At 40.4% G+C, this 26,749-nt stretch overlaps 1 protein-coding gene across 1 annotated transcript; it reads right to left on the bottom strand.

The window, feature by feature from the left end:
- Positions 1-379: 379 nt before the first annotated feature.
- dennd4a (DENN/MADD domain containing 4A) lies at positions 380-26,548 on the bottom strand. The gene is made up of 29 exons (XM_015002526.2): positions 26,116-26,548; positions 20,568-20,899; positions 20,195-20,441; positions 19,259-19,328; positions 18,994-19,163; positions 17,954-18,192; positions 17,757-17,823; positions 17,571-17,629; positions 17,313-17,457; positions 16,590-16,765; positions 16,172-16,272; positions 14,875-15,093; positions 14,200-14,345; positions 12,427-12,560; positions 12,074-12,206; positions 11,752-11,958; positions 11,536-11,664; positions 11,283-11,427; positions 9,711-9,833; positions 8,822-8,932; positions 6,459-7,204; positions 6,154-6,373; positions 4,759-4,850; positions 4,490-4,665; positions 3,972-4,359; positions 3,230-3,347; positions 2,823-2,985; positions 2,645-2,709; positions 380-2,090 (listed from the first exon to the last, which is right to left on the bottom strand). The coding sequence occupies exons 2-29, from the start codon at positions 20,876-20,878 to the stop codon at positions 1,954-1,956; spliced, it is 5,037 nt and encodes a 1,678-aa protein (XP_014858012.2). The 5' UTR covers positions 20,879-20,899; positions 26,116-26,548; the 3' UTR covers positions 380-1,953.
- Between the last annotated feature and the right edge of the window lie 201 nt (positions 26,549-26,749).

Genomic DNA, 26,749 nt, shown 5'->3' with positions numbered 1-26,749 from the left:
TGGTAATTTTGTAAAAAAAAAAACAAAAAAACAACCGTTATAGTTTAACAATAAATAACCTTAAATAGTGCATTACTGTGAGATTATGTAAAAATAACAGACTATTTATATTATAAGGCTTTTAATACATTTTTACTCATCAGGGTTGACAGTTAGTGTGAAGCATGTTGTAACTATGACCCCAAACACATTTTAATATGTTTGCAATGTGAAAGTATGGGTCTAAAATGTGCACACAGTGTGGACAGGGCAGCTTTGATAGTGTGAATTTGTCTTAAATGTAAATCTTGCAACATTATTTCCATAACTGTGTTGGAGTAAATTCCAGCTTTTTTTTTTAAGGTAATCAGCTTAGTTTGAGGAATGACAAAGCCTGAAATCCACTTGGTAAACGTGTTTATTCATAAATGAAGGCAAAGTATTGATCCGCTCAGGGAAGAAATTTGTTTTCTTCTTTTATGTAAAAATCATACAAATTAGTATCTGTGTTACAAACAATAAATAACACTTCGGAAACATTGTTAAAGTCGACAGTTAGTGTAAACATCACATAAGACATAACATTACATTTTGGTCATCAGTGGTTTTCAGACACTTATCAGGTGGTGATAATGCAGATTTACATGTTTTGAGGTTGGTGTTTGAGCCAAGCACACAACCTTGACTTATCCAGCATTATATCATCAGAAGTGATTGTGAAGCTCAATATAAATGGAATCTCAGTTGTTGTTGTTGTTGTTTTGTTGCTAAGATGTATTAAGATGCTGAAGTTTCACACTCAATTTTAAAGTGAGATTTAATTTGGGCAGGTAAGAGCTTAATCGTGTAACTTTTGGGTGATGATTGCAGTGCAAATAAACTCTGGCAGCTATTCAAAGTAGTAGTGGGTTCAAATCTCTTTTTGACCTGTTAGTCACAACAAACAGTGCACAGTTGAACAAGTATTCAAAACCTACACCAAAAACAAAACTTACAAAATACAAACATTCTGTACATTTACAGGACCTGTGACAATTATTATTTGTAAATAAAAATAAACAAAAAAAAAAACTTTATTAAAGCAAAAAAATTAAATAAAATTTGATTACACTGTTTTAGATATCCTTTTATGGCTGAATATTATACATATTTTTTTAAATTACCTCTTTAAAAAAAGCTTGGGAACCTGTAAATAATATAAATAATATTCCCTACTGGGTCTCTTTAAGCTCATTGTTAAAAAGGATGAATGATTCAAGGCAGGAGATATGTGTTAATTCGTTTTTACCTCATTGCTTCCAAACCAGTGCTGTTATTACCACACGGTTTAATGTATCCAGGTAAATGAACATGCTATAGTTTTACAGAGTTCATGTTAGCACAAGTAGACTCAGCTTTATTGAATGAATCCAACTCAAATGTCAGTACAGTACAGCAACTCCTGCAAATGCTAAATGAAGCGTGACTTTGTAGCTTTGGTTGCAGGGCCACTGAGTTATCTAACAGAGGACGTGCAGCTCATCCTGTCAAAGTGCTTTGTAAAATCACAAACATCTAACAGCAACAACAGTCTAAACAAGGTCACCGGGACCACTGAGAACCTTTTAATAATGTGATCTTATGCCCACATTTGCCCACTTATTCACAGCTTCAACAAACACAGAGTCATAAAATAGACTGTATTACAACTGTACAAACATGTTACTGCAGGGATATTCAAAATATGGTCATTTTTCTCCAATATATATATAAACACAAGGCCTTCATACCTCTCAGCTCTAACAGTACGAGAAACTCATGGCAGTTGCTTTGCATTAAGGGGGGATTTTTTTTTTTTCTTTTACCATTGTGCTTACTAAAAGCTCCATGCCCAAGTCAGGTGAGCTGGTCCTGAGTGTGAAGAGCAGTCCAACATGACAGCAGCAGTGACTGTGGTTGAAGTTTATATACACATTTTTAAAAAAAATATGACGTTCACAAACTGGGCTCTCCAAACGTCCTCCGGCACTCCATGACCCCAGCGCCCGGAGGCCTGTCACAGTTGTGTGTCAGTTTAACTTGGTTGGGGGAGAGGCGATCATAGGCCAACCTGTACTCCCGATCAAAGGCATCTGCACAGAGAGAACACAATAGTTTAATCTGACCATTCAATAACTCAAGATGACTTTATAAAGGTATACACAGTGCCTTGCAATTTCCTTTAATATTGTTGGAATCATATATTTCAATGTATTTTATTGGGATATTAAGTGACTGACATAATAGCCTGGTAAAATACAGTCTCCAGATTGAGAGATGGAGAAACCCCAAAACACGTGCAACCGTCATTTAAGTAATAGGCAGTTGCACAAAGTACTGACTCAAAGAGAGGATGAGAACAAATGTGCACCACACATTTCTAATTTGTATTTGAAAAAAAAAAGAGGTAAAGTTATGAATCAATTTTTGTTACACTTTATGGTTATGCATTACTTCTTTGGGGTGTCTCACAAAAAAAAGAATCCAGTAAATTCATTGAAGTTAGTAGTTTTAATGGGATAAATGTGAAAACTTAGGGTGCCGTGAATAGTTTTCTGGGGAACTGCAGATCTCAGCCTGTCGCTGTTTATCAAGCAATTTAATTTTTTTTTTCTGCTGCTAGCAAGGATAAAAGGAGTGAACTTACTGATATTAATGTTGTTCTTCCCCAAAGCCACAAGAGTTAGAAACAGTAAATCTCTGTAGAGGCTCCTTTTAGGGTAGAAGAGATAGAGAGAGGGAGAGAAAAAAAAACACTTTAGACTTTCCATCCATATCATCCTCCCCAGGCAGTTTAGAACAGCACAGACATCTTTCATTCCCACCTCTGTCTCTTGAAACCCAACTCGGGCCCCAGCAGCTGGATGATCTGGCTCATGGGCTGATAGACGTCGCTCTTCTTGATGCTCCTCACAAAGCCCTGCAGCAGCTCCACAGTGAAGAGCTGCCCTTCTTCGCACAACCCAGAGCGAATCAAAGAGTTGGCACCTGTAAAAACAGAGCAAAGTCAACGTCAGCCTGATCAAAGGATCATTCATCTCCGACGCTCAAAGTCGACCAAGACAGCAGAGCCATGACGAATCCTGAGATAAATTATGTACGATGCTCCAGGTTTACCATAGACTAAGGTTTTAAAGTAAATGCATCCTCTTAACAGCAAGAACACTTTGGTGAAAATATAGACCTCTACATTTTACCACAGTGTATTAAAGAAAATGCAGAATCAACTTACAGTGTGTGTTCCACAGGACATAGCAGGGTTGAACTTTATCTTTGTGCAGCTTCAGGTTGTCCCACATAATCCTCACCAGCACCTGCTTGCTGTCCTCAGATGAAGCAGACTGGGGAATCTGGAGGGAATAAAAGATGTGAGCTTACTCCTTTTTGGTGTTGGGTCTTTTGGGGGTAATTTTAATATTGCAAAGTCTGTATGCTTGCTTGAGAGCGCTGGTTATTTAACACGTCATCATTTTGCACATTTGCTGTTTTAGTCCTTTCCAACCCAGATTTTATACCACAGGAGATTTTAAATCAACCATGGGGCAATTTTTTTTAAAAGAGGTGTGTTTCGTACCATCTTTGGAAGTCAATTATGTATAGGAATTTTCTATAGTTTACCATCAACTAACTTTTTAACAGAGCATTTATTATAGATTGATATAAATCAGAAAATAATAATTAAGTTAAATTATGTGTGAGAGCTACCTAATTCATTACAAATACTTAAATGTATAGAAAAATAAAGCAATAGCAATTATCTTAACATGGATGTGAAATGGTTGTTCCAGAGCTGGTGCTTCATAGTAGTTATTTTCCCTCTACTTAACACTAGGAGGCGCCAAACACCACAGTTGAATTCAACAAAGAGAAACTATTCTTTTCATAATCTCCGCCCCCTCCTATACACGTTATAGTGATATTAAGTTAAAAATATAAGCGTTGCCTACAGATGTACATGTACTACTGATAACTACCTGGTCACCATGGCTACAATGTTGGGAAGCCAGGATAAGAGCAGGCAGGTTACTGGGCAGCTCCAGTCTTCTGAAGTACCATACAAGGTTCCAGAAGACGATGGGATGTTGGTCAACGACGCTCGGGGAGGAGATGGCCTGGTCTCCCTCGTTCACCAGCAGGCTCTCCAGCTCCTTCCACAGAACCAGGGGGCTCAGGTACGGCACTGTCACCGGATCAGGAGATGATGCTTGTGCCAAGGCTGGGCCGTCACTGCGAACACTCCAGCTGCTCTCCTGCTCCAGAGCAGGAGCCGCAGATGGCTGAGCTGCCTCAGACAATTTGGCTTCGGGGCTGAGCGGTGCAGACGTGTCCTCCTCTTTAACAGGATTACTCCACTTAGATGGCCTGGGGGGGGGAGACAGAATGGATCTATTTAAAGAGGTCATGAGGTTAAATAGCTATTTAGATCTCATGTGTCTGTGTGAAAAAATAATGAGCTTCTCACAAAAATAATACCACAATAGCAATACATTACCTATTCTGTGGTCTCAGGTCTTTGATTTCCACATTGAGGAAAGGCAGGAAGGCAGTTCCACAGAAAGGACAGGTGCTGTTGAGGTTTGAGTCGTCTGCTGTCCAACCGGCCATGATCTCTTCATCGTACACCAGACAGTCACATGTTTTACAAAGTGAGCAGCTTGACATCATCACCTAGGAGAGTTAGCATAAGGAGAAGGCAAAAATTGCCAGTGAAACAGCCTGAGCAACCTCATGGAAACAGTTTATGGCCTGTAAATATCTTACCTCTATGGTGTAATTAGGACTGGGCTGGAAGCGGCTGACATCAGGAGAAGAATCTGGAGTGCGTGGGCCTTTAGAGTGAAGAGCTAACCCACCTGAACACAAAAAAGAATAAGACAGTTATTAGTAGAAGGCAAACCTTGCTTTAAGGTCCCACCATGCACTCCTAAATCTGCTCGGTTATTCCTTTGATGTAAATACTGGGAGAAGCCATTTCTCCCAGTATGTGAGCAGCTTGAAATGAGATAGTTCACATTCGAGGCGGACAAACGTGCTACATTTACTGAGGCATCAGCTTTTCCATTAAAGTCCAGAATCGCTCAATGTTTTGTCTTTTGGGGTCAGGTTTAGTAAAGTCTCTGTCTCAGTTGGGTGCGCGCATGTGAATGTATAAGCACGTGTCCAGCATAGGCACCTGCAGCTAGCTGCACAAAAGCCTCCGCACTGAATCCACCCTCATGCCTGCTGGCCTAGTTTTCCACAGAACAGCACCCAAATCTTTCCAACATTGAGTCGTTCTCCCAGCTTAGATTCAGATTGTTTTTTTAATTTTTTTCAAACAAAAGAACAAGGCTGCAGAATGTATTTTCATCATATCTAAGGCTATGTGTACATAGTAGGCAAATGCGACCTGAAGCCGCTTTTTATTTTGTCTGCATGCAAGCCGTATCGGACTTTTTCATGCCAGACTAAATGGCCCAATTCTGATCTTTTGACCCCCAAAAGATCCAACTTGTGCCACTTCTATACATGATGCTAAAACAGATACATATCTGATTGTTTTCAAAGTGTTTGCAGTGAGAGCAGCCATGTCGTATTTTATGTGACTTTTATGTCATTGATGTGAGACACGCGTTATAATTCTGTACCAGAAAAAGTCAGACGTGGTAAATACAAATGTAAAAAAAAAAAAAAGCCTAAAAATTATAATTATGAACTTATGAAAGCAGTTTGTGTCACTGAACCAAATCACACTCTGACTGGCTCTGACCACACATCCAAACAGATTTCTCTGCAGAAGTTGCAGTAAATGCTTCACAAAAAGTTGTTGCTATTAGTTATGCTTCCTTTTTGTTAGCTTCTTTAATGTGACAATACTGTTGGCTCCCTTTGTTGAACAGACAACAAAGCGATCCATAATCAGTGGCATCCATTAATACTTCTGTAAACGATGCATTGCTGTGTGACGTCAAAGTTCTTCTTCTACGCATGTGGATTGTTTTGGGGTCGTAAATCGCTTACACAGAAATTTAATTGTGGTTGCATTTAATTTGCAGTATGAACGAACATGAAGGATTAGATTTTAGAATAAAATTAGAATTGATGTGTGAACATAGCCGAAGATATTCACTGCAACACTGCTGCCTGTACAGAATGATGAGACACTGTTCAACCAACCAGAGAAGGAGTTATGTCTGAACACTCTTGTGGGGCTGCTGGGGCTGCTCAGGTTGGTTTGGTGAGCTGCGGCAGGGCTCCTCCTGACCCGGGACATGCTCCCATGCTGAGGTGAAGTGAAGCCATGAGGATCCAGGCAGGCGTCGCCATCCAGCAGCGAGGAGCATTCTACCTCGGCCGAGGTCAGAGAAGAAACACTCATACGATCACTGTTCCCATCCTGCCAGAAAATACAGAACACAACCCAGTCAGCTTGGGTCAACTGACTTCATCTCAGACATGTCTGATTAAAACTCCCGTCTTACCTGCGTCAATGATGTCTGCGATGACAAACGGGAGTAGAGGCGACTGGCCTTCTCCGCCACACCCTTTCCTGCGGATATGACACTGCTCTTGAAGATATCCAGCGTCGGAGTCAGCAGTGAGTCCATGGAGAACGACGAGGTGGAGGGACTGGGCGAGGAAGGCAAAGCCAAGGACGAAGGTCTCTCCCTGTCTTTGTTACACATGCCCATTGGAAGAGATGGCGAAGGCTTCAACCTCTCCTTGGATTTCAAGGGGAGTGAGAGGTGCGTGTTGGAGCAGGTGAGCGTGGAGGACTGCGGGGATGTGTGAGCTGACGAGCTGGAGCGAAACAGTGGACTAGAGGAACTCTGCAGCTCCATACTGGGTGAGCGGCTGTTCAATGGGCTGCTGCTGTTATTTATGAACATTTCAGTCTCTTCGGCAGGAGTTGGGCTACCCTTACCCAGGTCACTCTGCTGTCCTGCTCCTGCGGACCCCATCTGTGACATGGGATCATACCCCGTTTCTCCATCTCTCTGTCTCCCCCCGACTGATCTTTGCTTGTCAGTCTCTGTATCCTCTTCTTCCACACCATGCAGTCTGTCAGCAGTAAGATGCTGCTGCTTGGTAGATCCAACTAGGGGGACAGTGAGCATCACTAATCCCTGTCCACCAGACAAGTCCAAAGATTTGGGTCTCTCTGTCTTTGGCAGTGCCGGGGAAAGCAGAGTCTCATTAGGGCTGGAAGCAACCCGGGTGCTGCAGTCTGGGATAAAAACACACGAGCCAAAACATTTAGGTCAATCAGAAGTCAGATATTTAAGTATGTTTGAAATGACATTTAGACATCTTTTAAGACACATTTCAATGCCTTTTGTTCATTTGCAACTTTCTAAGGAAAGAGAGAAGGAGTATATTTGACATATGAATTTAAAAAAACATACCAAAATATGTCTTGTTCATCAACTATTGAGTGTTGGACTGTTTAATAATCACATTTTAGAAGTGCCAGATGAGGTTGTGTTTTTCTCACACCCATATCAGTTTATTATGCTGCAGAGCATAAAATTGTATTATTGTATCCAGGGTAAAATTGTGGACAAGTGCACAGGCAAAAACATTTTCTCTGGCATATGCAGAAGAATTTGTATAACTGCTCCCGTTTTCAAAACCACTTGGAAATGCTTTAATTTCCCAAACTTTATGTGATGATTTGTGCTTATTGTGCTTCTTATGCCCATTTTATTCTTTGTACAATTTAACATTGTACAGCTCTTTGTGATTTTAGGTTTATAGATCAATTTTAATTACTTGTGTCAATGTACCATGTTTTCTTTCCTTAAATGTAGGTCCTAATGTTTTGGTAACATTTAATCATGCCATGGCTTAAAATGCAAAATATCTATAATAACAGCGATTTCTGTTGACTCAGAAAACCATCACCTCCTGTGTGCAATCAAGCACAAGAGCTGGCTTGTGCGGCACTGGTTAAATCTCTGTATATGCTGGTTGTCATAATCCTGTGGTATTTAACAGTCCAGACTGACATAATGACATTGTTCTAAATATAACCATCATTTTTCTGAGAAGTGCTCAAAACATTCCTTGCAGAACAAAAAAAAAAAGATTTCCTATTAGTTTTTCTTTAATTTCCCGTTAGTCTTTATTTATAGAGCCTTTTCAATGCACATCAATAAAAACAGAAGCCATCCCGTAAAGTAATTACAATAGTAATTTTAATATTATCTGCTTAAATCAAAATTTTAAATACATTTAGGCACCTTATTGACATAACTTTGCACAGACTACATAACCCCATAAAAGGTTACCCAATATTTACGTGTATTTCTGTCTACCATAAGCATGCAATAGATGAGAACCCTCTAGCAGCCATTTGCTCTAGTTCAAATTTTAATTCATGTATTCTGTTCTCCAAGACATTTAATAATGTTTTCAGAATTGCTTTCATCTATTTTCTCTTTTCTAATTATGGTTACTTTGGTGAGTGGGGGGGGGGAAATCCCAGTGTTGTACATTTGTTTGGTCTTAGAATAAAGTCATCTTGTTTTCTATGGCAAATTAAAAGTGCCTCTGATAAAAAATTCTGGCCTATTAATGAGGACAGCCAATACTGCGACAGAGACTAACTCTTACACAAAGCGCCGGCTTACGTAACAGTGAGCATATCCTCTAAAAGAAAGAAAAAAAAAACACCCAAATATAAGAGCAAATGAGTGGATGAGAGAACATTACACCCACACTGTGAGTTTGTTCCCCAGCTTTTAAAGACAGAATACTCATTTTCCTGTTTACTGTGACTCATTTCTGCAGAACTGCTCACAAAGAGGGAAAGACCCGAGGAATAAAGCTCTCCAATACTCACTGGGCTGCCTCAGCCCTTTTTCCTCCACCGGTGCCGAGTTATCGCTTTCTCTGTTGCACAGCCTCTCCTCCTCCTTTGACAAGGAATCGTAACCTTGATCAGACTGCCCACCTGGAGAGAAGAATATGCTTTAATCCCGACAGTGTTATTAAAATGCCTTACATTTTTCCTTTCATTTTACTTTTCCTCCTTCAGAAAGAGCTCAGCACGTTGAAATTATCACGCCAGTTTTTAAGGAAACTTTTCAAGAGGCATCTGATCACAGAAGTTTTCTTCAAACGAGAGCTCTGACATTGCCCCGAGCTTACAGCAAGCATTCCCAGAATAGAAAAGCAAGAAAGGCAGAAAAGGAATAAAAATCTTTCTAAAACTTGAATCATGCTTGCAAGGTCAGCATGTAGAATAAAAAGTTTACAGACTTTTTTTTTTTTTTTACTTTTTAATAGCTTAGTTTGATGTAAACATTGAAGAGGCAAGTCATACTGGAGTAAAATGTGAAAATATAGAAAAGTCCAAGTACCAAGATGGATAGCTCTTGTTGTAAATTTACATTTTCATCCATCACTGTAGACGCTATAGGAATTTAAATTGGAAAATTTCACCATATGAGTAATAATAAAACAATGTTTGTGGCATTGTATTTTTTCTGAAAATCAAATAATCAACAGAAAGCACCTTGCTTGGAATATAATGGCGCAATTTATCACAAACATAACGACGCGTTATCTATGCATACTGTGATCTGAGCAGGTCAAAGGTTTCCAGATCAAATGACTGATCCACTTTTAAGGTGACAAACGAATCACATCCAGATCTCAGAGGGTTTGAGAGAGAAGCATTTCAGATTGAGTGGGAAACAGTAGGGCGGAGTGGCGCTGCATTGCCTTACCTGTACTCAATCCATCATCACTGGAGTCCATTTTTGTGAAGTCGGTATCGATGGAGGTGCGTTCCGCAGAGTCATTAGTGCTGTCTAAGCTGCCATGGCTGACTGTGTCGAGATCACTGCCATCTACAGGGGAAACGGCAGGGAGGAAGGGGAGCGAGACGCTTAAAAACATGACAGATAACCAATAGCCCTGCTCACATCAGAGCCATGAATGAACAATCACTGAACCGAGGAAAAACTATTATCAGCCGAAAGCCACACAAATCTCCTCATGCCTGAATGAGACCAAGCAGATCCCTGTATGGTCTGGATTTAGCTCAAAAGAATGACGTACTGAAACGTGAGTCGATGTTTTGCGTTTCTCTGACTGTAAATTTGACGAGGAATATTTTGAATATCGTAGATTAGCATAAAAATGAGTCCATTATGCTAACAGAGTCAAACCAACATCAACATGACATCCACAGCAGCGACGACGCCGTTTTCAGAGTAACGCGTGGTGTTTTCATTAGTGCCCCCACACAACATTCATTACAGTAATAAGGTGGTCTATGGTTTGGGGAATTAGAGAACATGTCAGCATGAGAAACCCGTGTACTGACAGAGCTCGAAAGAAAAACCTTTTACGCTGTTTAATTATAAGTACATTACAGTGTCATTAAGGGAAGGCAGATGGGGAACATTATGTGCAGATGGAGGCTGTGGCTGGGGATAAATGTTGAGAGAGCTGGAAAACAAGCGGAGCAACAGCAACTCAGGCCAAAAAAATACATAAAATCTTAATGCATCTGTATTATTGTTAGTAACAACAATTAGTTTATGTCACATTTCTATTTGAACTGAATTTGGGGTACACATTACAGAGTGTCATATAAATAACTTGGGATTTGCAAATACGGTCCCAAGTATCGACATGGATTCCCATCATAACACCATTAGCGGAATCAGATTCTGCTTTGTTGGGTAACTCTGTGTGGACAGTCTAAGAAGCTGACTTTGATTTCAGATGCATTACATGTACAAGCATTACATTTAAATACATAAACTTCAGAGGAGTTTGGCAGATGTGTAGTCATTATTTTGCCAGCTGCAGCCCCGATAAGTTCTACGATCAAAATTCCTTTTTGTTTTAAATCACTTCCTATATTTTGTGCATAACTTGCAAAACTGTATTTAGATACATCCGTTTGCATAACTAATTAATTTGTTTTCCCCCTCCCAAATAATTCTTTTTTTTTATTATTCTTTATGCTAAAATTCACAGTGAAAGAGAGAATATTTAGACTGGTGCTGCTTTCTCATCTGTCATGAAACCTGCTTCGCTCGCTGCGTTCAAACTCAAGTCATTGAGTGTTACGACATCATGCAAAGCGAAAAGGTAAAAAGCAGGAGAATAACCTGTAACTTTTGTCCGTACATGGTTAGCTGTGCACAATTAAAATATGCACAATTAAAAATGGTCATTTGGCTACTGTCTGACACTCTTTAGGGGATTAGGGCTGTTCATTTTTCTGACTTGCTTAAAGTCGTGTTAAAAATAGGTTGCTAAATCAGTTTGTTCAAAGTTCCCACCTGAAAGCTGGGGGTCTTTGTGTGGAGTCTGCTGCTTTTTCCCTGCTTGCTTGAACTGAAGCACGCCGAGTATCACGTTCCTCAGCTTCCCCCACAAGAAATATCCTCCTCTGGTGGTGGAGGGCCAGGTGCTCTCCAACACCGCCTTGGAAAACAATACAACGCCATAAAAGTCTAGAATCATTGCCAAACAGCCACATTTATTGTCAAATGACTTTGTTGCTCGGATGGTGCTCACAGCGACAGAACGCACCTTGTTGTAGTATCCATAAGTTATAGCATTGGGCTGAACTCCTGCCTTCTTCATCTCAAACAGCACTCTGACGGCCAACACTGGCTGGCTGTACTGACCGCACAACTGCAGCAGCACACGGTAACACACCTGAAACACAAAAGGAAAAAGAGTTTTGCTAAAAACATACCTTGTCACAAACATGCATCAGTTGTTTTGTATGAAGTATTTTCATACCTCATCCGGAGCCTGCAGCTCCTTGTCTTGCATCTTTCTTAAGACATCGTAAGCGGTCCGCAATGCTCGCACCTTGGAGTGACAGTTTCCCACAAACCCTGGCAGGCAAATGAACCACAAGCCGTAGCAGTGCCGAAGCAAACACTTTGACCACATCTGAGGCATAGATGAATGCGTTTTGGCCATCTTCTGAGCGGATTTGATCTCCTGCAAAATGAGAAATTTGTGGTTCTTTATCACCCAAATGCCATGGCAGTCACTCCTCTTTAACATTTCTGGGTTTAAAAAATAGAAAGCAGACTTCTCTGTTTCTATGTGTGACCTGTTTTGAACGTCTAAAGATGGCCGTGGGACTGGCTGGGGTGCTGTGGCGTGGAGCGATGCCTGCGGAGTTAGAATTTGGTCCCTCCATGGTCTCCAAAAGATCAGATCTCAGCACCGGGAACCCGGAGTAGCTGCAGGGACACAGAAATAATGAAATCATCTGCAGCAGACAGCAATAAAAGGAATGCTGGCAGTAAAGTCTGGTGCAATATGATATGGACTCCAATGCCAATGTGTTGCAGTTCAAAACGACCACAGGACTCAGCAGAAGTCACCAAATTCTAAGCTTCGTCTTTCTTCTTTTGCCATCTGTTCAAGTAAAATTAAGTAAAGTAAAGAAGTGAATTATACCTGTAGCACAGAGGATGTTCTTCTCCTTGAGGCAGAGGAGGAAGTTCTGGAGGGTTGATATAAACCGTGTGCTCACTGCGGTGGGATTCATCCAGCTCGATCAGCCTGGTGTCCTCTGGCCGCTCGCAATCCATCTGGTTTACAAGAGAAGTACATACTTGTCATCATTCTTCATCTTTAGTTACCATTAATTCAAATTCCACCCATTACATTTATGCATGCTGCCTCAAAAATAAGTGATATAGTACGAGCTCTCAGATCCGGCCACATATGGGGGTCCATAAGAACGAGCAGATGTCACTGATGACTCCATCTGCATTAGAATTATGGCGCTGGATCTGAAGAGAGGCACTGCCAAAGGCAACGGCTTGAGCCCATAAATCCTCCAAGACTAAATGAAAGTAGGCTGCAGGGACCTGAGCAAAATTGATGCCGTGTTGCCCCAGAGACATTAAACCTTTTGACTGAGATACTTTGGCAACACTACTGGATACTAAGTAGCCACATTAGCTTCACATAAAACTTGACTGATCTGCTGTTTGGAGAGAGCTACACAAAGCTCCTCGGCTGGCGTGTCAGAGAAAAGCTCCAGCCCGAAGCAGCAAACATGCTCATCATTTTCAGACTCAAAAGAGTAAAAAAAAAAAAAGGCATTCAAGTACACTGAAAATGCTTGCTATGATGATCTAAAACTATTTGCCTCGTATGTTTCTCACAGCTATTCTGCACACAAAACATCAATATTATAACAGGAGCTATACAGTCCCCCCAGTAGAAACGAATTAGAGGGTTTATTCCGCTCAGCTGAGAGGATGATTCAGTCGACCGACTCTGACTGACCTATTTGTCTTCGCTTCGATTCTGCTCCTCTGCGCTTCTCGAACTGGTGTCCTTCCTCTCACACCCAAAAGCTCTTACTCAATCATGCATTTGTTGTCAGTGTCAGCAGCAACTATGAATGAATCAATGCTTCCACTTCTCAATAATAACTGGGAGAAATGAACATCAACATCTCTAACATGTTCTTGCTGGATTTGAATGTGACATCCTGATTGCACAATTTTGCATGCATAGAGAGGATGTTTTTTTTTTCTTATAAAAGGGTTCAGGATGTTTTGTCTTTTTTTTTTTCGGATGTGCAACAAAGCCTTTTGACAGTCTTTATTCATATAAACTGTCAAATCGGCAAATAATGACAACAATTCGCTATCGTCCCACAGGATTTTTTTGTTAAAAAGGGAAAGAAAAAAAAAACACAAAAAATGAAGATTTAAGCATGACACAGGATGTCTTAGATAGAGCCTAAAGAGTGACAAAACATTTACTCACACAACACAGCACGAGTTCATTTGGCTTACCTTGCTACCAGAGGTGAATAACTACCAGACAGGAAGCACAATGACAAAAAAAGAGGAGAAAAAAGGTAGTGAATGAGCAGCAGGGAACACACAAAGAGTAAAATAGGAGTAAAAAGCAGAAAAACACAGTCACAAATTGTGGAGGAAAGTGTTACATTTTCCAAGCTTTAAAGAAAACAGAATCAGGAAAGAGAATAGAAATATGAAAAACCCACAAAAATGTTTTATTTAATACGGTTTCTTCCACTGACAGTGGGTGTAAGTGCACACTCAAACAGACCTCTGCCATTCAGATTTTAACAATTTGTTTCACCAAGATTCCAGATAATATCAAAATTAGGGCTGCAAAAACAGTAAAAAAAAAAAAATCTCAGTTTTGAGAAAAAGATAGCGAGGATTAGCTGAGACCCCTCACCTTATCAACACACTCATCAAAGAAAGCCAGGCTGGCGTCTTTATCACTGACAAAGGAGCACTCTTCAATGAAGCGACTGAACATCTGAGTCTTCGTCATGAGGGAATAAAACCTCTGATGGGAGCGGTCTCTGCTCTTCAGGAAGCCTGTGCAAGTAAACACATTATTTCATGATAAACCTAAAAGCGGCATCGCGAATGTAAATATCAGACCTTTAAATCTGAAACAAAGAGGTCGCGATGTTCTAAACTAATATCTTAGGAAATTAACAGACTGGTTTGAAACAGGCTGTTCTTTGGCTCTGATTGCATAAGAGCAGAAAGATGTGCGTGGACATTGGGCTATTAATCATGCTGCTTCTCCGACTTATCATCCAGGCCTAATTTCCACTGAAGCTCAAGTTAGATAGCCTGCATCCATTTAAGGGAAATTTTTATGCAAGAACTGCAGTTATTAGAACCCAACTTGTACAGCAATAAATCTTGGGGGCAAGAAAGCCACAGCTGCTAAGACGAGACTGATTATTACTTAATTAGAATGGCTGCAAATGTGATTTCTGCTCGGACACAGCACCTATTAAACTTGCTAAAACATTCCTATCTTTTGTAATCTTTTGTTGAACCATGCTGGATCATTTTTTTCACTACTTTAATAAAAGGCGAGACTGAAATGTACCTTGGAGGTCAAACAGGGAGGTGACATCCGTGGTTTTCTCGGAGGGAGCTTGGGTGATGGGCTGCAGGTAGGAGCGGTAGCCTCGAAGGATGGCTGCCATGAAGCGGAGGAAAGCTTCTTGGATCTCCAGCTCAAGAGTGTGGAGGCTCTTTCCGCCGTAAAGCTCCCTGTCAGTCATGGTGTGGTCCATCTGCACATCGTCACGGTTTAACTGGCACCCTTAAAGAAAGAGCCGAGCAGAAAATGATTTAAAATCTAGTCAATGCTTAAGCATGACTTTCTGAAAACGGTGCAAGTCTTAAATAAAGATTGGATGGCATTACACCAGAAAACTACAAAGCCTCTGATAGTAAAGTAACATCCCAAAACATCACAATAACAAAAATACACATTCAGTGTAATTTCAGGGTTAGCACTTTTGCGATATTGTGTCGCATGTGGATGAAAGGCACCGCAGATTACACATTTTAAGCCACCAAAGAGTTCAGAACCTTCTATTTCTGCAGGGTTTTCGCAATCATCCAGTCAATAGTTTGGAAGAGTTCAATGTGAATCAAAGTGGTGGAGAGATGCACATGCCCAAATGACGCTATTATCAACAAAGCAGAGGCACAGTTAGTGCAGCTTGGTGAAGAAAGTAGTTTTACTGCTGAATTCCAACCCAAAACTGTGCATGAGGCTAAAATATTACGTCTCATGATCACTTGATACAAACTAACGAGCTTCTTACACACCCTGGGTAAATCTTGTTATTTATTTTAATCATTTCCACAAAGCAAGGCTTTAAAATGATGGCTTCCATGCCTACATAATGTAGTGGTAGATGCAGTAAAAACCTTCTATTTGCACATGTCAATTACAATTTTAGCACACACTAAGCTAGGATGAAGGTGCAACATTTGAAAGTGCAAAAGAGCACAGAAAAAAACATTACTATTAGCTTGTGTTGCTAATGACAGTTAGCCTGGTCAAATCGCTCAGAAATCCCACTGGTTTCTGAGCATTTAAGTGGAACACAGTTACAGGTTGAAGTCATGCAGAGACCCTAATTCTGACTTATAGTATAAATGAAAAACAGCATAAGTAGCCACTCAGTGTGGCGAAAAGGCAACTAATACCACACCATTAGCAAGATGTTCTGGGATGAAGATCACAAGTTGTTTTCATGTCATAGTGAGCTCAGCTTCCTGTAAACTCAACCATCCAAGCTGACTCAACAGACTCATGTGGAGATCTAAATTATGCATGAAACCACTTTGGAAAATGACACAGCGTTGGACTGGAGGACTGGACTCACCCTCTGTGAGCTGCTGATAGAGCTTATTCAGGCTGTTCAGGAGATGTTTACAGGCTCTCCTGGGCAAGATTTTCCATGTCAGAGCCTTCTTTTCGTCTTTTCTGAAAGCACACCAGATGGTTTTCATTGCAGGGGGGAGGAGGACAGTGGAGAAATATTGGGGAAAGATAGAACAGGTTCACCGACATTAGAACTGACATCTTAAAGTGTGCGAGCTGATGTGGGAGGCATGTGTGCTCTGTCGAGTAAAATGCTTCACATTCCAGCCGCACTCATTATGTAAGAGAGGCTCCTACTGACAGACTCTGATAACCTTGTGGATAACTTTCAGAATCGCATTAAGCAAGGATGAATGAGTTTTGGCAGGGGAGATTAAAGTTGATCTATGGCATGCTGTCTGCAGTCAGAGGTCACTTACTGGGAGATGGTGTTGGTGTCCAAATCAACACAGCTGATATCAGCGGGAGGCACATAAAGGTCAAAGTATCGGGAATCCAAACCCACGATAAAAGGGCAGGGAGCGCTGAGAACATCTGCCAGGGCCAGCGGACACAGAGGGATGTAGGGGCAAGGCCAGTGGAAAGGAAAGATCATCTGACAAGAGAGCAAACAGGTCTGTAAAAATCACACATGCAGTTCCAGTCAAAAGTTCGCAAAAGCGACTAAATATCCAGCCTGATTTGTGGTAAAAGCTTGCTGACCAATGTGGATTCAAAAACATTCACAATAAATGTAATATTGTGCACACAATTTTTTTTTTCTTTTATAATTACAGCTGTTTATAGAAGTATTTTCCCTCCATAGAAAGAAAACCCAGTTCAAATGCATTAATGAAAAATCAACAACTCGATTAGATGTTTCTTAGCAGAGCTGTAAAAACATCTAATGCATAAAACAAGAGTTAATCTGCATAATAATTTATTCTTCTGCAATTATTTTCATCTCATACATACACATAAATTTTAAAGGAAAATTTTTAGAGGACCAATTTTTGGTCACAGTGACTAAATGTATGTTGATTCTTCAAAGATACACCGGCTCCATCTCAACTTTTTTTTGACAACACTCATTCACATTAACGATCATTCGCTTTTGTGTCTTTAACATTAAAAAATTAGGATACAAAGAACCAAATGCTTACAGACACAAGAGCCTCAGTGACGCTGGTGAGAACAGCTGGACGTAAGGAATGAACCAGGATCTTGTGCTCAGTGACGGCCAGCACGAGAAGAGTGGCTGCATTTTTAGGCCCCAGATTCAGCAGAAGTGTGGAGAGACTCCCGCCACTGCAGGAAAAAAACAACAAAAAAAAAACATAAAAAGATTTATTTATTGAGACAAAAGAAGTACCTGGTATGTTGTCATTACATGGTATTGTAATTAATTTTTAATTCTCTACCTAAGAGGCAGTGGAGAGGACACTGGTTGGCTCAGAATCAGGCTGTCGTGTGGCGACAACTATGAAGGAAAAACAAGTTAAATGACTAATGAGTTTGCACAAGATAACAAGCTTCTTAAGATTTAGAATTAATAAAGAACATGCAGGATTGATAAATAACATAAAAAAATTATGTTCTTACTGCACCTGGACAAGGATTCTTGGTCTTTGGATGGAGGGAAATGGAACATTTTTCATGAAGTGAGATATGTGCCTGTGAGAGACAGAGTAAAACATAATAAAGTTGCTAAACTGAGTAACAGTAAATTATCTTGGTTATAAAAAAAAAAGGAAAAGAAAATCAAAAACACAAGTAAAAAAAAAAGTTAATTGTATCCGCTAACTTTTCAATTGGCAGTGCATGTGGTCCAGAGATGGAATATCTGTAGAGGAAGGTGAGAAAGCTCTTGAAGGACTGGAAGAAGGGCCAGTGTGAGAGTAAGCAGATGCTCTTGTTGTTGTAAACATTTCTGCTGCTGTCAGGTCTGAGATGACAGCTCGGCAGGCCGAGTTGTGAGCGCTGACGCTCCGAAAGGTTCTCTTCTGGGTAAGGCTCATAGAACTGGATAGCTGCTCCGTACACCTGCACACAACACAAGCAATCACAATGTGAGCAAAATGACCTGCTTAAAGTATGCACACTCATAAAAATGGCTAATGAATGAAGTCAGTGGACCATTGAAAAAAAAAAAAAATCCAATAATTCCCAGTTCTTTTTACAGTTTCATTATAGAAATATTCAGCATGATGTATTATCATCCTCGCTACGTTAAAGATTTCTACCCTAAGTAAATGAACAAATTAGTGTGTGCACGAGGCGTCGTGACACTAGCCTGCAGACAAGACGTTGCAGGCAAAAATAAATGAGCACTCAGGCATTCAGACTTGCGCACCAGCCACACTGCTGCAGAAGACATTCATTATTCAAAAGACGGGCTACACAAAAATCTTTTATGCTGCATTGCTTACAAAAGCTAACAGCCTTTTAGTATTCCTAAAACACTCTTATAACACTTTTGATTCCAGTCAGACCCAGAAAATTGATTAATATTGTCTGCCATTCTTGGAAATACTGCTGTGGCTCTTGAACAAGCAAATGCATTAGAGAACCTGACGCAGTGAAAAGGGCAGACAGGGAAATAGATATGGAGAAGCTAACTTTAACGAGGAGATTAAGGCTGAGTGCGTGAAAAAAACTGACACAAACTCCATGGGAACTCCCTAACTAGTGTTGATGTAAATTAAACTTAAGCTAAAGAGAAAAGTGGTTTCCTTAACAATATTGGTGTGAAAGTCTGTGATTGTCTGAGAGCCCACACAACTTCAGCAGAAAAACCTGACACGGTTTTTTTTTTACAAGACCTTGGCAGGTTGGTGGTTATACCTTCTCTCCAGAAGCACCCGTCAGTACGAATGTGGAGAAAACGGGCAGTGAGTGTTTGGTGTGAGCTGGCCAACACTCAATCATCGCCCCCATGGGCAGGCAGAACATCGGGACCGACTCAGGCAGCGGGAAAGACTCGTAGTCCTCTTCAGGATACCTGCACAACAAACCTGAGCACAACACGGAGAGACAAAGTGGGTTTAAAGCTGCTGTGTTTTTACCATTCATTACTGACACACAGGAACATATAAACGTCTCTCTTTACCTGCTTTGTATGCGATTGTGTTAGCTTTAGCAAGAGACTTCTTATAGCAAAGGTAGACCGAAGATCCCCACTGATGAGTAAAAACAAAAACATCACAGATAAATGAAAAGCTGCAATAGTTCTATACTCCTGGGGGAGACACTGGACGTGCAGTGCCGTGCAAACATTTTACACGTTTTGTCACATTATAACCACAAACTGTGATGTTTGACCACAGCACACAACTGTTAACAATAAGGCAAGTAATACAGTTTACAAAAAAAAAAAAAGGAGATCGTTTTTGCTGTGCATTTCAGACTCCTAATAAAGTCTAATGTAAGGATTTGTCCCAGGTGTATTAGAATGGTCTAGTCCAGGGGTCACCAACTCCAGTCCTCGAGGGCTACCATCCTGTAACTTTTAGATGCGTCTCTGCTCAAACACACCTGGATCAAATAAACTGCTCGTTTCCACCCTATTGCAGAGAGGAATGAATGCTGGTGAGGGAATTCAGACATTTTGGAGCAGAGGTGAATCTAAAAGTTGCAGGATGGTAGCCCTTGAGGACTGGAGTTGGTGACCCCTGGTCTAGTCCAACTAACACTGAAAGTGAGAATCTGTAGAATAACTTGACAGTTGATGTCAACGGACATTCAACATCCTGACCTAATGTTTTCCAGCAGTGAAGAGAAAAATATGCAAAGGGACAGAGGTCAAAAGACCTAAAGCAGCAACTGCAGCAAAACTTGGATCCACAGATTATTGACTCAAAGGGGGTGAATAGAAATGCAGGGCACATTTTCAGATTGAATTTTATTTTGACAGGGGACTGTTGCCATGTAATCCAGATAGACCACAATGAAGCTTATGGTTGTAACACGACAAAACGTGAGAAAGTTGGAGAGGAATACTTTTGCAAGGCTCCGTATATCCGGATAATTTGCGGTTCCGTCTCACCATGCTGCTGTTGAGGTTCTTGTCCACCTTGCAGAAGGTGTGAGGAGGCGTCTCTCCCTTGCCAGGCACAATGACGCAGATGTCGGTGACAGCCAGGGAGGTGTGAGGCTGGCTCTTCGGCGCGCGCCGGTACGTGATGTAGATGCGCTGGGAGGACGAGCTGCTGATGTTGGCGGGGCGCCCCGAGGGCGTGGTCTGAACGATGTGGCATCCAGGCTTCAGCTTCTCTTTCCACTCATACAGAACACTGAAACACAACGAAGTGTGCGAATATTTAAGCAGTGTTTTAAGGCAGATTAATACGTCCCAAGGAAGAGAAGCGATTAGAGGTGCTGAGAGAGTGAAGAGTCAGCGAGCGAGGATCGCTCCTTACCCGAGATCTGTCAGCGGAGGCTTATCTCTGCCTCTCTTGTAGCACAAGAAGATCTGCGGGCCCCGAAGGCTGGCTCCATTGAGCTCTGCTGAGAGGCCTGAGGGGGTGCTCTCCACACAGGTGAAGCCCGGGGGCACCTCTTCGCCGAGGGACCGTATCACCACAGCAACGTCGGTAATAGGGGCTTTGGGTTTAACAGACTTGGTGCCGGCATCATCAAAGTGCAGGTCCTCCTCCAGGGGCTTGAATGAATCAGTGAGGCCAGCAACCACAAAGTAGTCGGCTACACGGGGCCCTTTATCCTCCATCATGTCCCATTCCCACACTATGAGCTGCAGGTCAGAAAACAGGGGGAGGGCGGGCTTATTAGTCTTTACATTATTTTATTTAATATATGGATGGATATTTGCTACTGCACCATATGAAAGCCTAACATTGTCCAAAAGTAAAAACTGAAAATGGATTATTACAAAAAAAAAAAAAATAATATTTCATGACAGCAATATGATGGATTGATATGTGTGCTTACTGGTGAAACAGACCTCTGCATGAGCTTTTAATATAATATAGACAATGCTGATGACAGTTGTCGAGGAAAAATGTCAGAGCTGACATACTGAATGAATACAATGAAGGTGTGTGATGGGCGTGACAGTAATCTGAAACATGTTAAATATTTTAATATAATTGTAAAGCTTTGTCTTATTAACTGCAGACATTGTATTGTGCACTGATTACTAAGTTTGGACTTTGGTTTCTCAGCTTCTTTCTCTCATGTTTTGATCTTGCTATTTTCCTTCACTTTTTTCTTTTTTTTTTTTTGACATGTTTCTTGATTTTGGTCGTGTAAATGTATTATAGTAAACTACGCCAACTAATAAAAGTAAATCTATGCAGCTTAACATGCATGTTACATCAAAAAGAAGCACGATGGGGCAAGAAAACAATCTGCCCTCAGGGCATTACAAATGTACTTCATATTGCAGAAACGAAGCAGGGATATGTAGCATCTGGAAGCATTTAACATACATTCCTGTCTGGGGAAAAAAAACACAATATTTCACACTGATATGCGCTAAACATTTCATGACCTACAGGACCCATGACTGACTTGGTAAAATAAAACACATCTCTTAAGAAACACAGAATAGAAAGTGCAGCGTTTTCAAAACTGCATTCTGACGCTTCTTTTATTTCCAAAGCTTGAACCAAGTCGGTGTTCAGGCAACATTTGTTCTAGGCCTCAACAACACCATGATAAATGAAGGAAATATCAGAAGCGCCTGTGAAACAGCTTGTTGTGTGTTTATCACAAAGAACAGAGAGAATCCTGCAAGCCCTCTAAGCACTGGGTCAGCTTATTCTACTTCATCTGAAGAGCCTGCTTTATCTCTTTCAGCAGTCCCCCCACACTCACTGCTTAATTGTTGTTTTTCCATAGCTGCAATATGTGTGAGTTGACGTAAAGTGTTTCCCCCTCCCTCTGTGCTGGATGTGTCACTTTCAAGCACCCTGGACCTCAGCAAGCCGTGGCCTCGCTTCACCTTCAGAGGACTTGACGCCTTTTGCAAGGTTTCAACCGCGACAGAGATACTCAATAACGAAAGTTTAGCCAGGGAGCAAATGGGGATGAAATTTAAGAATTTGACTGAAATCATTACAGAAAAATTTGCAGGCATTGTTCCACTCAATATATCCGGTATTTCATAACAGGCTTGTTTACTGCAGACTGGAAGCAGCGGTTTTATAAATCATGACTCATCAACGCTGGAGCGTTCATAGCCCCATAGGCTCCTCTGACATTTGTTCCTGTCCAGCATTCCCCTTTGTTTGCTGATGAGTTTTTAATTCTGAAATCTAAAGCTTTGAGACCTACATATGTGTATATGCTTATGTTCTTTGTTTGTATTAAATTATTCTTCAGTAGCACTACAAATATTCTCTCGCGCTGCTGGCAACATCAGACAAAAACAAATGATGCCTCCTTTAAGATGGCCTTGTTTCGTGTTGCACCGCTAGTTCTATTTTTAAGCACTATGAGGAGCATCAGATCATTTGAATAAACCCACTAGTGTAAACTTGTAGTTCTATGCTGAGATTTGCCTAACACGGGAAGTATGATCGTTGATGTTTAATGCATTTAACAAACCATTCCTGCAGTCAAAGCCAGTTCAGAAAATGTTAGCGAAGCAGTCATTTCTGATCTGCTATCTACACCGAACTCCCAAAACACAAGCCAGTCAACCGCAGATTTATTTAAAGAAAAATTGGTTTTATCACAGAAAATATATTGTTTTTCAAATAAAATGTTTATTATAACCTTAAGAATTTCAGAATATGCTAGAGAACAATGTTATGAAGAAATTGACGTGTCCATTTTCAACAATGCGGAGCAGATTTTGAGAATCAAAGAAAATCCTTTGATGCAAGTGAAGTAAAAAAAAACAGGTAAATTAACAAGAAGGCTTTGAAAGCTGGTTTTTCTAACACTGACTGACATTTTTACTTGCAGGCGTTTTTAACAAATTCACGACACAATTACGAATCCCTCATGCATACAAAAATAAAAATAAAAAATCCCCATCTAGATTTTTCAGACGCACAAATATTTTACGTCCGGTTAACGAAACCAAAGAAACGGGAACCAATTATGAATTTGCAAATGTTGCTGTCAAAAAAGTTCTAAAATATAAAATCTGAAATAGGTTCCTTGCAAATTTTCATGCAGACATATGGTTTATTCTTCCCTCATGTTAGGTGTCCTATGTTGCCCTAATAGGGACACTGAAATTCCTTTTCAAAGTCACGAATGCATTGGTTGATCAGTGCTGAGAATCTACTTCATATTAAAAATCCCTCTTCAGCCCATTCACCTCGTCTTTAGTGTGACATAACACTAAATCCACTCTGCAAATACCTGTTCTCAGTGATTACTGCATAAGTGCTCAGCCACAGATGCACATCTGGTAGCACAACAGATGTGTCACATAATACTTGAAAGGTTCTGGATTAAATAAAGATGTAATCTCTGCTCTCCGCTACCACGACACCTACTCCATCTATTCCTCCCCCTCAACAGGAAGCAGAAGACTAAATTTATGGCTAATCCTCACCATGGCAACAATATTAAAACTAAGCAAGTGAAGTGCATGTAGAACATTTCTGCCTGTGCTGCTCAATCACAAACACAATTCCGATTGCTCAGTAATTAGAGTAGAATATCATTATTCCACATGCTTTGTTTTATGGTGTGATTTTATGAGTTTTATTTTAATATTGCAGCTTTTCTTCTCAGAACAGAATTGAAATTATCAAAACTGCTCGTTCGGGTCTTCAAAACATTGTGCACATGAAAAAAAAAAAAAAAAAAGAAAAAAAAGCTGTTTCTCGTTTTTCTGAACATGTGTCGAATGCTTCGGTGCAGCCGTGCACGTGACTGTGAACATTTATCTGCTTTTTCCTACATTTTTCATACTTATGTCATGCTGACCAAAATGAATAACATGGGTCTCTGTTGAAAAGTCTCAACCTCCGCAACATTTACTCACAAGTTCATCGCATATGCAAAATGCTTGAAAAAGTCGTCATGATATCAAGATTATTTCTACATATTTTCATTAGATTTTTTTTTTTTTTATAAATCTATCCTGAATTGGCAAATTGCTCTCAGATGAATCCTGACTTTTTTATTCCAATGTACATAAATAGGTGAAGCATAAGATCAACCTATAATTTATAGTTATAATTTCATGATATTTCAGAAACAATATTCTGAGCACAAAATGAAGGGATAGATAGATAGATAGATAGATAGATAGATAGATAGATAGATAGATAGATAGATAGATAGATAGATAGATAGATAGATAGATAGATAGATAGATAGATAGATAGATAGATAGATAGATAGATAGATAGATAGATAGTGTTCATCTATGCCTTAATAAGGGCAATCCTGTTATGTTGGCTCAGGACTGGCAGTGAGTGACTCATGGGCTCCACAGGAGCTGCAAGTTTTTCAATCACCACATTTTTCTTCATATTTTCACTACAAATAAGGACATGGCGGATTTCCTCTTCTCGCCAGCTAACAAGCCGACTTCCCCATCCACATCCACTGCGTACATGAGTCACCCGCAACTGTTAGCCAAGCAGTAACTTGTGAAGCACTTCTGTCAATTAGTTCCAATCTTTCATCACCGTTATTTCCCCCCTCAAAGAGACTCAACTCCAAGGGTTCTCCAACAGCGTCAAGATGCGTCGGCTCTCTTTCTCAGAAATATTTTCACGTGGTCTTACATCACCTTGGTAATTTTAGCACGGACTGCCACACACGCAAAGCATTGGGTGTTTTCTGTCATGTCTACTTTTAAATACATTTTCTTGGAATTTACCAAAAAAATAAATAAAATAAAATAAAAAAATAAGTGAACTAAATGAACAAACAAGTAGTCACAAATTTTACAATATGTACAATTTAGCATTAAAATGCTGCAAGAAAAAAAACTTATCTGGACAAAACTTATATTGTTCTTTGACTTCGAGTAAAATGCTTCTAAACACAGATAATTTCCGTTTGATTCCAAAAACATTTTTCCACACTTCCATTACAGTATTAACTTAATAGCCTTCTGGGGGTATCCCCCCCCCCACCCCCCAAAAAAAAAAATAATAATACCTTCATAACTCTACAAACAGATTATCTCTGGATGTTACACGAATATTAAGCAAGCTTTGAACCTGGACCTGCTTTGAGTTATATTGTTGTAATTAATGTCATCCAGGAGACCGAGGCAGCGCCTGCTGGCCAGCCCGGCTGGGCAGGGATTAAAGAGCTGAACTAACAACAGAGGGGGCAGGGACGATGGGCAGAGGGAACCACCACAACATGCAGGCTGCTTCACTCAGCATCTGTTCCTTCTTAGCCATAAAGACAACCTTCACCCTCATCGGCCATTTGCATGGTTCCTGTCTGACCGAGAGGGAGACCCAGCTCCTAGATGAAGAGACCACACACGCCCAAGATAAACAGAGCAGAAAGATGAGGGAGAGCACACTCCAAGGTGGAGCTCGGAATAGAAAAAAAAAAAAACGCAAAAGAGCCACGCTTGGATTAACCTGCAAACCACGCATTGTATGCAGAAGGAATGTCCGCATTGAATAAACAATCAAAATAAAAATATATAACTGCCCTGAGCGTTTTATCCTTTTTTTTTAAGCCATTTTACACAGCATCAACACAGGATGCAACGGAGTACGCCTTCATTCGGTTCAGTTGAGCCGATGGACGCACAACAAATCACGGCGAAAACATCACGTTATTCCTGCGTGTCTGCACAACATTCAAACAATTCCACCTCGACGATTACTTTCGGCTTATTAATCCAATATTAAATTGCTATTAACGGGATCACGTCAAACGTAGCGTCAAACGTGAGGGAATGTGATTTTGGTTCCCACGTTGGAAATAAATAAACATCTCAATAGCACAGATTGAAACAGTAGGTAGGTTTGCGTTTTTACTCGGTAAAAATAAATATTTACTCACATCACGAAGACGGAAGGGTGACCTGCGGAATATGACAGCGCCTCCGGGTTTCTTACAAATATTAAAACGCTTTCCTCTTTGCTCACTTTGACTATTTGTTAAAAAAAAATTACGCTTATATTCTTGTTATGTTAGTGTTTTGGAAAAATCCTGTAGAGCATAAGGATCCAAATATATATGTGTATATACGGTGTAGTGCAGGGGAGCGTTTTTATCCAGACCTGCGCTGCCCACGTGACTGATTACAAACCTCACTGACGTCACTGATGACACCGCTGGCGGCTGTGAGAGAAACATCAACGTTTGAGGCGGTGGAGAAACACCAACTGTTTCTCCACACTTAATTCTGAGAAAGCTAGACAAGCTCATACACGAAGCTGTTCATTAAAAACAGTACAGTCCACCGGTGCTTTTCTTCGATCATATTTCTGTATTAGAAGATGTGAATCAGCAAATAAAAATAAAAGGGCCCAGAATTATGAAAAATACCATCACATATTTAATTATCAACCTCCACAGAGATGCGAAAATGGCAAAATTAAATAAATTAGTGACAGAAAACCATTTGAAATTTTAAATCGTGAAGTTTTACGTTACAAAAATTCACAATTCACTGCTGTTTAATATTTTCACT

This window comes from Poecilia mexicana, unplaced genomic scaffold (assembly GCF_051168715.1).
Source record: "Poecilia mexicana isolate PSO_F unplaced genomic scaffold, ASM5116871v1 scaffold_6, whole genome shotgun sequence".
In the NCBI taxonomy this organism is placed as follows: Eukaryota; Metazoa; Chordata; class Actinopteri; order Cyprinodontiformes; family Poeciliidae; genus Poecilia; species Poecilia mexicana.
This window is presented reverse-complemented; position numbering and strand designations above follow the sequence as displayed.